The sequence below is a fragment of the Cyprinus carpio genome, chromosome A9, assembly GCF_018340385.1.
Source record: "Cyprinus carpio isolate SPL01 chromosome A9, ASM1834038v1, whole genome shotgun sequence".
Taxonomy (NCBI): domain Eukaryota; kingdom Metazoa; phylum Chordata; class Actinopteri; order Cypriniformes; family Cyprinidae; genus Cyprinus; species Cyprinus carpio.
Genome location: NC_056580.1, coordinates 24,983,088 through 24,995,316, shown reverse-complemented (window position 1 = coordinate 24,995,316; position 12,229 = coordinate 24,983,088). Strand labels below are relative to the sequence as shown.

Here is a 12,229-nt window from a genome sequence, read left to right as displayed (position 1 = left end):
CAGAAAAATAGGTTACAGTTTATTTTAAGGTGTCCTTGTTTTAGTGTAATTATATATTTAAGTACTATTAATGACTTTTAAATAATTATTACATTTAAGTAATATTAATTAACACCATATACTTACTTAAGGGTTCGAAATAGGGGTTGGTTTAGGCTTAGTTGCATGTAATTATGCATAATTTACTGTTATTATTACAGTAAATACATGTAACAATGACAAAAAAAAAAAAAAAAAAAAAAAAAAAAAAGTGTTACCCAAAAATCAATCTAAAAATAATGAATGAATGAAAGCATGCATGCATATTTTGGGCTGAAATATGATCTGGACAATTTAGGACTGTTTTTGGTGCAAAAACTTTGATCAAGAATCTTTTTGTCCTGCTACCGTATGCTGTTCAGTCTTTCCTCAGAGTCTCTGCTCACCCGCTTCTGCACCCACGTAACGATGCTTAATGGACTACATGTGCAGTGGACACTGGCTGGCCAAGGTCCTAATGGAGAGGGGTCCCAGCAGATGGGGCAGGCTGTCGCTCTACCTGATTAGAACTGATGGGCCGGGCCTGTTGGGAAGGCGAGCGCAGCCACCTCAGACCGGCCCGTGAGCAGACTGCCACCATGGCAACCAGGAGCTGCTGAGAACAACCACCTCCATTATTGAATTTCAGCACTTTAATGACCAATAACAGATTTGAATTAGTCTGCCAACACTCATTTTAAGCTCGCTGCAAATTACAGGGTTTTTAGACCCCAGACACATTTAGGAGTTCCAGCACAAAAGCTCGCAATGAGACACTTTGATAAAGTGGCTCCTAATATCTGGGGCTTGATAAATGAATCTGCTGTCAAAGTGAGAACAGCAGCTGCCAGACGTGTACCTGCAAACCTCATGCTAGAAGACCACCAGGAGAGACGACGGCCAGAACAAGACCCTATTAAAACCACACACACTATTATAGCTTATGAGGAAAGACTGTCCATTTTCTGATGAAAACTAGTGGTGCTTGCCTGTGCAAAACTCACAGGCATGATGACAGGGTGGTTCAGCAGTTGCTTTGGTAATTCTGGGTCAATGCAGACATCATTTGTACAAAATAATAAAATCGCACTACATTGGAATATTACTAAAACAATTTAAGAATAAAGGAGCGTGTCCAACTGATGTGTTTGAGGCACTGTTTACACCTGGTATTAAGATGCAGCTGGGTCGATCACAAGTAGACAAGGAAGATACATTCCTCTTCACACATGGGGCCAGATTCAAAAAAATCTTCTTAAGAAATAAGTTAAGAAATTTAATAAGATGCATTCCAAGAAGTTTGTAAGAATGTTCATACAGTAAGTGCAATTCTTAAATTCTCCAGAGGTTCTAAAAAAATGTTCTTAAAAACATCTTATTTTTTTTCTTAAGAAGAAAATCACAGTCTTTATTTGATTACATAAATGGCATTGCTTGCTGAAGACTCACTGATAAACTAAATGTTAAACATCTCAAAGATCATCTTTTTGCGCTGCCTGCAGATTACTGTAATAATCAAAATAAGTATGCACACTATTTTTGATGCGACCGGCTCGACGGCTTTGCATTTTTTATGCGCTGTGTTTTTGAACAGACACTTTTAAAGAGCCTGTCTCAAGATGAAGATCGGTTTCATTCATTTGTGCTCCGTCTCTCCATACAGTGAACGAGTCGTGCGTGTGTGCACGTTGCTACAGTAAACGCATTCATATGCACTGAATACTGCCAAAGATCATGTCGTATTTAAAGGCTAAAATTAAAAATGACTTGTTTTTGTAGAGTTGTTAATGAACTTCAAATTCAGCAAAAAAAAACAACAACAACAACAACAACAAAAAAAAAACATTCAGGACAATCATTGTTTACATTATCAGTCAATGGTGTGCACATCAATATTAATAGTTCTACTATGTATTATATGTATCTAGTATTGTTGCAATGTTTAAATATAACAACTAATTTGAAATAATTGAAAAAATTCATCAAATCATTCATAACTTTTGGGATTTAAGTGAAGTGACATACAGCCATGTATGGTGACCCATACTCAAAATTCATGCTCTGCATTTAACCCATCCAAAGTGCACACACACAGCAGTGAACACACACCCGGAGCAGTGGGCAGCCATTTATGCTGCGGCCCCGGGGATTTAAGACTGAGTCTGAGGTTATCCTAACTTTAAGAAGTTAATTATGAGAATGTTTAAGAAGATTCTTTTCAAGAATTTGAATGTGAAAGTTTTGTCTTAAGAACATTCTTGAGAAAAAAGAAAATAATTTTTGGGAATACAAAACAGTCTTAACTTTTTTCTAAAGTTAGACAATAAGAAGAAAAATGGCAGTTAAGAAGAAATTTCTTAATGTTTGGTGAATCTGGCCCCTGGGGTTTTAATCCTTCTCTTTTGTTCACTTTCGACCACTTCTGTCCTGATATTGAGGGGAGGTATGTATGGGCTTTTTATGATCTTTTAATCTAATATTGTGAAATAAGCTCATGCAATTTACATAAGAACATAAACACGATACGGAAAACCGCAGATTTTGTTTCTGATAGACGCAAAACAATGCAGAACGTTTGTGGGTTTGTTTTAGAATCAGGATGGGCAAGCATGATTTTTTTCCTTTTCTTTTTTTCTTTTTTTAAAAAGTCCCTTATGCTCACCAATGTGCATTCACTCCTTTTAAATGGAAAAATGTGTTTTGCCCTCAGAAGCGTGACCCCTTGTGAGGGACTGTAGGATTGATGTGGCATCTTGAAGCATGACAAATTGCTTCAAAATCTCAGTTATGAGCACAGATGAGCCCCTGGAGCTTATATCCAGCTCTGTGAGTGTGTGCTTAATCCTCAGCTTTCCTAACCTACACTGGACGGACTGGAAGTTTGCTGGCCTCAGCACTATGTATCATCCTGTCTTTTCTCGTCTTTGGCTCTTCCTCTCTCCGCTCGTCTGCTTCCCTGCCTATTTTCCTCGCCTCAGCGGCCCCGCTGCACACAACAGATGACTATCACTGTACTCCTAATTCAAGGCCAGGTCAGTTACTCCAATATCCACAGGGAGGAAGGCAGCGCTGGGTGCGTGTACATGCCTGAGTGGATTAGCCGGTGAATTTTACAGCTGGTGGCTGGGTTATTAATGGCTCTAAAGGGAATGGAGATGGACAGGCAGGAGTGCTGAACATCCAAAACATCACAGGGAGATAAAACAGACAGAAAGACAGGACTCAGTGGAAACAGACACATGTGCTAACACTGTCAACACAGTCTCAACTGCTTCCCCAATAATCAATGACAGACAGAAAGAAACAAAAAGACAAAACAAAAGACAGTGAATGAGAACTAATGGAATAAATGAAACAAAAGACAAATGATGGAAAGAACAAATGCATGAAACAAACAAAAGAAAGAATAAAAGTGAGAGAAAAAAACTAAAAAGAAACACTAAGGTAAAACTTTACTTCAAGCCTTTAAGTATTATAAATGTATTTATAATGTACATTGTAATGCATAATATCCTTTCATAAATAACTGTAAAGTTAAAACGCATTATTATATTTGCAGATTCTTTGTTACATCTGAAATTGGTTGTGGTCATATGTTTTAATGAACTTAATGACATTTTTAAAGATGTAACAATGAACAGATAAGTGTAAAGGGTCATTCACACAGAATGTGTCTGTGTCTAAAAATGGGAGACGCAGCGCTTAGGAATGGTTTTTACAAAAAGTGCAGCTCAAGACGTGCTTTTGAGATGCAATACAGTAAAGGAAATATTTCTCTCCAGGATCTTTTCTTTAAGAAACAGGTTGTGATAATTGCTTGAAGAAATGTTATATAATTCAGGGTATCTGGATATAGCCACAATGAGTGCCTCTTCCACCATGGTGCCATCAAATAATACAGTTGTCATGCCTAACTTGCTGTAAACAAAAGCTCACAACACTTGCCCCGCCTCTGGGGTCTTCTGATTGGTCCACTGTTTGATGAGCAGCACTGCATGTAAAGTTTTCAATTTCTATTAACTTGACATGGCATCTTAAAAACACGGTACTCACGGATGAGATGTGGTAATGCAAAAGATGCGAGACGCCAGCGCAATGGCTCTACATGTCTAGCACGTCTTTACATAGAAAAACAATGGAAAAGCCCCTTATAATGTATTATAGCTGTGGTTACAATTATTCATAAGATCATACGATACATTATAAGGTGCATTACAAGCATAGTTATCGTATTAATACTACTTTTAATTTACTTTTTTAATACTTTTTATTAATATACTATTTTATTTACAGGCTTTAGTGTTACCACAATCCAATGAAGAATATAAGAATGAACAAAAAAAGAAGAAAATTTTAAAAAATTAAAAAGAAACCAAAGACAAGATAATGAAAGAATGAATAAAAGAACAAAAAAATCAATTAATAAATACAAGTCAATGAGAAACGTATGAAAGAACATTCAGTAAAGAAATATGAGAAAAGAATAACCAAAATAAAGTGGATGAACAGACAAAAGATAGAATGAAAGTACAAAGAAATAGCAGAACAAACAGAAGGGAGCAAAACAAATTAATGAAAAAGAATAAAAGGGAAAACTAATGAAAGAAAAACAAAGACAGGATGAAACAAACGAATGAACAAAAAGAAAATAAGGAAGAATAAGAACTAATGGAAAAAATTAAACAAATCATATAAGGAACATGCATAAAACAAATAAAAGAACAAAAGAATTAATGATTAAAAGTATAAGAACAAAATGCAAACCAAAAATGCAAACAAAGGAAACAAACATACACGACAATTAAATAATGAAAAAAAATGAAAGAAATGAATGCATTAAAAGAATGAACATCCCAGAGAATGAAGAAATCAATGAAAGATAAAGAGCAACAAAGAAAAATAAAATTAATGGATGCATAAACAGACAAATGAACATACAATGAAAGAAAAATAACAACCAGAAGACAGCAAAAAAAAAAAAAAAAAAAAAAATTAAGAGGAAGAATGAAAGAAGGAAAGAATTTTTAAAAATCCAGACATAAGAGACTGGACAAATGAAAGAACGAGAATGAATGAACAAAAGACAAAGGTAAGAAATGAAGGACGTGAAGAATGTGAGCTCAATCAACATTCAATTAACCACATGGAAAGAATCCTTCGGGAAGAGAGGTGAGAGAGGATGGAGAGGGGGAGGAGAGGAGAGAGTTGAGACAACCGGGACGGAGAGAGAGGAGGAGAGACGGAGGAGAGAGAGAGAGAGAGAGAGAGCGAGAGAGAGAGACGGGATGAGAGAGAGAGAGAGAGAGAGAGAGAGAGAGAGAGAGAGAGAGAGAGAGAGGGAGAGATCGAGAGAGAGAGAGAGAGAGAGGAGAGAGAGAGAGAGAGAGGGAGAGAGAGAGAGAGCTGGAGAGAGAGAGAGAGAGAGAGAGAGAGAGAGAGAGAGACTTACGAGAGAGAGAGAGAGAGAGAGAGAGAGAGAGAGATAGAGAGAGAGAGAGAGAGGAGAGAGAGAGAGAGAGAGAGAGAGAGAGAGAGAGAGAGAGATGCTGTCTATAAGGGTTAAGTGTTAGAGGTCTGCAGTGATTGAGTCATTAAATGTGGGCGGGCAGCTTGTTTAAGAATTAAACGTTAGCAGTCATTCAGACTGCAACCTGGAGGTAATAAGTCTGAGAAATGAAGGGATGACAACAACGTCTCTCTCTCACACACACACACACACACACACACACACACACACACACACACACACACACACCAGACGACTCTACCTCACTGATCTAGGCTAATTATGTAGTCTCAACCATGTGCTGCTGTGACTCTCTATGAGACAGGAGGGCTGCGGATCGTCTCTGTTTTCCAGTGGCACGAGCCCATTTTAGCGATATGTAAAGAAAAGGTTAATGGTATCACTTTAGGGGAATAAGAACTGCTCTTTTAATTGCTTTTAATTATGATTAATTGTCTGATTCACTGTCATTGCCAACTGGGTTACTATGTCAACATTACATTAGCCATAATTTTTTCTGTGCTTATTTGCTCATTTTAGTGGATTTTAAGAAAAATACTCAGCCATAACACACAATAACAATAACCTCAAACACCTCAAGATTTCCCTGGATAAAATACATTACCAAACGAACTGCACTAACAGAGCAATCGCACCAGGGTTCGTTTTAATCGAACCAAACATGACAAGTGTGAACACACCCTAAATTTAATATAGTTTAGTTCTCAATAAAGTTCCCTGCTGAAGATACCCAAGAGCCTCCTGGTCTTCGTTTCTGAGTTTCCCAACACCTTGCAACTACAACGATTAGTTTTCTCAGTTCAGTCTTTCTAAGCAAGTTACTTGGAGTTAAAATTATCAACATGTTTATAGTTAACCATGTGAGTGATAAAAAAATAAGTTTAAAGTTACAGACATTTGCAGAATCTAAAGAGTGATGTATGTTAACATTGCTGTGTGTGTTCATACAGCATAATAAAGTGAGAAGAGCAATGGTGATCTTCCCCAGATACACCATTATCAGACCGCACACGTTCCCTTCAGTCCATCAGAGAGGCTTCATTTCCTCCAGTCTGCTGGCTGAGCAGAAATCTCTCCTCCACATGTCATCTGTGGCCCACTGGAGAGCCTTTAAATGACATGAGACACAAGAATCTGAACTACATCCCTAATGTTTGCATAGTCTTTGTAGAATCTGCAAGATATTTAGCATTAAAAAAGAAGAATATAATTGTATTATGTTTTTCAGTACTACTCTGAAAAGATTTTATATTTTCAGAGTAGTAATATTATATACATTATATTTTCTATGAGACAATAACAAAAAAAAAGTTTTTTTTGCCATTTTTAATCTTTTTGTGTTTTTTTATTGTTCTATGTAGCTTTCTGTTTTTTTTAGATTTAGTACTTCAGATTAAACTTCTTTCATATCTAATTCATTTAAGAGTTTTATGCTTTCTAATCAAATAAAATAAAAAATAAAATAAAAGGGTTATGAGCTTATGAGCAGAAATGTATATTATTATTCAAACCTAATTTTAAACCACATATTTGAACACAAGCACAATGTATCACATGTTTGTGATTTTCAATGCCACACCACATCCTCACGGCACATTCATTACTACCACCAATGCTGCAGGAACCATGAGTGACGCAAAGCCCCTGAAGTTCCAAAGATAACGTCAGGCGTCAACCGCACAGAGAGACGCCGCCGACACAATGCGGCCCAATCAGGCCAGTGAGTGAGGGAATTACACTAGCAGAAGACTTCTTAAAGAGAATCACGCCTTCGTTTTTCTGCTCCTTTCGGCATCCGGCCTCAGATATGAGGAGGAGACAAACTCACGGGTTTGACAAAGCCGCCTTAAGTTGCCAGGCCGCATTAGGGGGTGTGAGGCATGCTGAAAAAACACCACTTCAGCAGCGCAGGATTTGCTGGGCTGACAGGTCTCAGTTCTCAGCCTGCACAGTTCAGAATGTAAAGGCAAACGGCACAAGTTAAAGTAAATCTAGTGTTCTTTAGCATTGCTGGTGCCATGGCATGAACCCTACCCCCACAGCAAAGGAAACCGAACCGAACCGTGGCTCCAAAACCATGGTATGAACCAAACCATGGCATTGGTATATCGTTACACCCCTATCAGATAATACCTTTAAACGCAACCCTCAGCAGCTGCCGCCACACCTCCTGCCTGGGCTTATCCGCACACTGGCCGAGTGTGACACCCAATTCCTCACCCCACTCCCGGACAGGTGGACAAACACATGAGCTGTGCTCCAAAACCCAGTGAGCTGCCTACTTGGACAGCATTTTAAGTTGACTCCTGAAGCAAAGACCGTATAATTATGCATGATTATGCTGCCGTTTAAGATACCTTGTTTTTGCCATATTCTAAGGCAGGATCACAAATATTTTTTGTTGTGGTGTGATGTGATGAATATTTTATCAATAGTTGCTGAAAAATTTTATATAAAAATAAACTTCATAGAAGAGTAAAAAAAAAATACAAACCGAAATGAAATAAAATAAAATAGATAAAATAAAAACTATAAAAATGTATAAAATAAAATAATAAAAAAAATAATATATTAATTGACTATATATAACTGTATATAGATTCGCTGCTTTAACTTCTATTTAAGCCTAATTTTTAAAACCACAATGTCATATTTGTGATTTAAAATTCCACACCACATCCTCACAGCACATAAACTACAACTAATGTGATTTAACTGCATAATCAGGGTGCATTTGGGGATGCAAGCATAAATATCAGAAGTTAAACACTTACCAAACACTTCCACCAAGTACTGTAAATTTCCAAAGTAGGACAGAATTATTACACACATTAACTAAGAAAGATGAAAACTTCCAAAAAAAAGTCTTTAAGGCAGATTAGGGGCAAAGAAGCTGAAATTTAGATCTCAAACTGACATTCACAAACTTTAATTCCATTACCTACCAGAAAAAAGCAGCTAATTAACTGCATTTCTACACACTTCATTTCCTCATATAAAATCAGATGACTGTGCAAAAGAAAAAAGAAGAAGAAAAAATAATAATCCCATTTTAAATAAGATTTCACACCTACCTAGATGGAAATGAGTTAATCAGAACATTTTAAAAGTACCCTTAAAATGACATTTAAAAAGAGAGGAGTTAAGCAAGAACAAAGTTAAAGTTAAAGTTTCCTAACTTCCAGCAGACTCTGAATCAGTCCACTCCTCTCCAAAAAAACACCATCATGTGACATGACTGACAGAGAGAGAGGGCCTTCAACAGCAGCCCACAGTCAGACAGCTGTCAGAGACAAGTGTGACATTTCAGGATTCATATTATCTGTCAGACAGCAGGGACAATCTCTGCAGAACATTGCATAAAAAATTTAAATGATCTTCAGTGCTCTAGTAACGCAATATAAACCAAACAAAATATGTATAAAATATATTAATAATTCAATATAATTCTCCAGCATGCCTGCGAGCGATCTTTGTTCTTCCTGTTTGTGGCTCATCACCGTGGTGACCCGTCAGAAACACATGCTGCTCATTCCACAACAATCCCAGTGAGAACAGCATCACCTAAACTAACCACAGAAACGTCCATCATTCACAAAACACTGCAGCAATAAATGAGAACTCTCCCCAAACCACTTACTTTAAAGAAAACGCTGCCTTATGAATTTTTTTACATCAATGCGATACTGTGTGAGCCTATTAATTAGTCATAATAAGACCTTTTAAGACTTAAAAGAAATAAAAAAATAAATTTAAGGACTTAAGACCCACATCAACTCAATTGAATGATAAATACAGGTTAAAGGCTTTTTTTTTTTGGCTTAAGAAGGATGATTTTCACATAATAATTATAATTTTGACCAAACATCAATTTTACTAACTTATAAATCAATTAATTTGTTAATTATAACCACGTAAAGATGTTTATGTGAAAACTACGAAACTACAAAAATCAAGGGATAAAATGGCTGATTCAGCTTTGGATACCTGTAATATTAAAAATGTAAATATAAAATTAAACATTAAATATAAACAATATTTGTTTAAAAAACTAAAAGTGTATCTTAAGGACCTGTAGACATCCCAGTACTTCTAAATTTCTTCTAAACTTATTTACCCAATTTTTCATCATGTTCAGTAAAAAGTTGTATTATCCAGAAGCACACAGCTGTATCATACAGAAAACTGCATTACCATCTTTTCGATTTTACCAGACAAAACAACAAAAAGTGCCTTTTACCTTCATTTAAAGTGATAAAATGACAAATACTGCATAAAGCTGATGATGCTACAAATATAAAACTGATAAATATTACATATATTCTCTTTAATCTCTTCTCTAATAAAGGAGTTTTACATGCATCACACTGCAATACACATGAACTTCCCAAAAGAGTTTCATGTCAGCTACCCTTAAATATCAGTCTAGAAATGCAAATCACACACACTGAAGAAAACGCTTTAGAAGTCGAAAAACGATCACAGATCGTCAGGCCTGTTAAAGAAAGCGTTCTGACCTTTCCGCTCCGAGCGCTTCTTGCGTCGCCGCTTGAATCGGGTCCTAACGAGGCAGTAGTAGGCCCCCATGCAGTGCGCGGTGTCCACAACCAGGGCCATAGCCGCTTGACCCTGACGCTCGAGTCGGACACAGGAAGCTACCTGACTGCACTGTCCTGTGTTTCTGAGGCACTCAGTGAAGGTGTGCGCCGGCAGCCCCCTTTCAGCTCTACCACACACACAAACACATGCGTGGTCTCCTCCCCCTCCTCTGCTTTTGGTACTTGGTGAGAGGAGAGAGAGAAGCAGGAAGCTCAGAGGAGAGGACACTAGTAGAGCTTTACAAGGTTAGACAGAGTAAAGTCAGACCGCTGGAGAGTTTGTTTCCTCACTTCCCTTCTCTATCACGTATCCTGCTATTTTACCTGAGGCAAGAGCAGTCTGCTCCCGCCAGTTCAGTCCATGACATCATGGCAACTTCACCCAATGAAAAGCCTGCGTTCACATGGCCAAAAAGAACACGTTTCCTCCCCTGACATCCTTTCACCAAGACAACTTTCTTACCAAGAAACTGCTTTTATTTCACTTTTCAGTTCTTGTTCTGCTGCAGTACACCCTGCAATACAATGCGTATAAGACAGGCTTATTATAGTTAACTAAAACCATTAAAAATAATTCCACACTTGAAATAATCCAAAATAAAAAATATATATATATCCTTTAATTTATTTTATTTCAGCTTGCTGCCAAGGTAAAATTTCTAATTTTCATTCAGTTTAACGATGCATTAAAATAAGAAACTTTAGCTGAAATAAAAAATTAATAAAAGAAATATAAACATAATATATATATTTAAAAAAAAAAATAATAATAATAGTAGTAAATAAAAGTAGCCAAGATGGTAAAACAAGACATCAGAGATTTAATTTATTCCCGCTCACTTTCAGATACGGTAAAGCTGGGTTTCCTCCCCCCCATATGTCTAATACTTCATAGAAAACAGTCATCCTTGCAAGCTTAGAGCAAATATTTGATGTCCAAGATTTCCAAAGTTAGTGGCTAAAAAGGTTCTTAGAAATTCAGTTTTAAAATAGCCATGATCACTAGAATATTAAATGCAACTGCTGTTTAGTGCAATTAATGAAATATTTAAACAATGCAGTCTGGATCTGCTCACTGGCTCTGTATCAGCTCATGTTCCGTTTCAGTCTGAAAATCTGGAAGAAACTCTAACGCCATCATGAGGACAATGCAAACCACTGCACCTCATCCAGTACTTTTACTAAACAGAAACTGCTCAATGATCCATACTTGCATTCAGTCACGACTATTTAAAATAAATAAATAATAGCAATCATCAAGATTTTAGTACACTAACTTTATACATCTATAAACAGACCGAGATCCTCAAGAGCCTTGCAAATGACAGCTTTACACCTAAACGTCACAGTAATGAAGAAAATACAGAACAAAATGTTACAAAACTATAAAACAAGCAAACAAAAAAAAATTTCTATCATTATAAATTAAAAAGTCCTACAATATATAGTCTTCAAAGTAATAATAAACAAACCATAATATGCTTCCCCAAAAAGTGTTCCACAATTTGGTGTTTTTAAAAGCAATAAAGGTGCAAATCTGATCTTTTCTAATCAGAAAATAATTAAATAATGTTAGAAAAACTGTAATATAACACGCAATTAACATCATGAAACAGTAGCTAGTTTTGGAACATTTAAAAAATAAAAAAAATTGAAAAAAGCACACAATTGTGTTTTCAGACATTTTGATGCAAAATCTTAGTACAAATTGTAAAGATTGCAAATCTTATGTAATAAAGTTTGTAAAAAAAAAAATGCTGAAAATGCAGAGCACCTGCTTTAACTAAATGTTTGATGGAAAAAAGATTAAACCATTTACTTATTTATTTATGCACTTAATAATAATAATAAAAGGCAGCTATTTTATTAATAATTTATCCAGTAATGTAGCAGGTTAACACAACAGAACACAGAAGCAGAATGTGGGAATGAATCAAAGATGTCACCAGGGTCAAAGCAGGGTATGTACAAGTTCTCTCTAGCACCCTCTAACGGAATAAGCACTACCGCACACACTTTCAAGCATGCAATGACTGTGAATACAAACAAACAAGCAAACCATGAGAAAGCACACTACAGACACCCC

General features: G+C 36.4%; 1 protein-coding gene across 1 annotated transcript in view; it reads right to left on the bottom strand.

The window, feature by feature from the left end:
- Window positions 1-10,526, bottom strand: part of LOC109096839 (double-stranded RNA-specific editase 1-like) — a 47,677-nt gene extending 37,151 nt beyond the window's left edge. The window contains 2 exon segments of the mRNA XM_019110503.2: window positions 10,063-10,325; window positions 10,468-10,526. Coding sequence (XP_018966048.2) covers window positions 10,063-10,325; window positions 10,468-10,514 — 310 coding nt within the window. The 5' untranslated portion in view covers window positions 10,515-10,526.
- Between the last annotated feature and the right edge of the window lie 1,703 nt (window positions 10,527-12,229).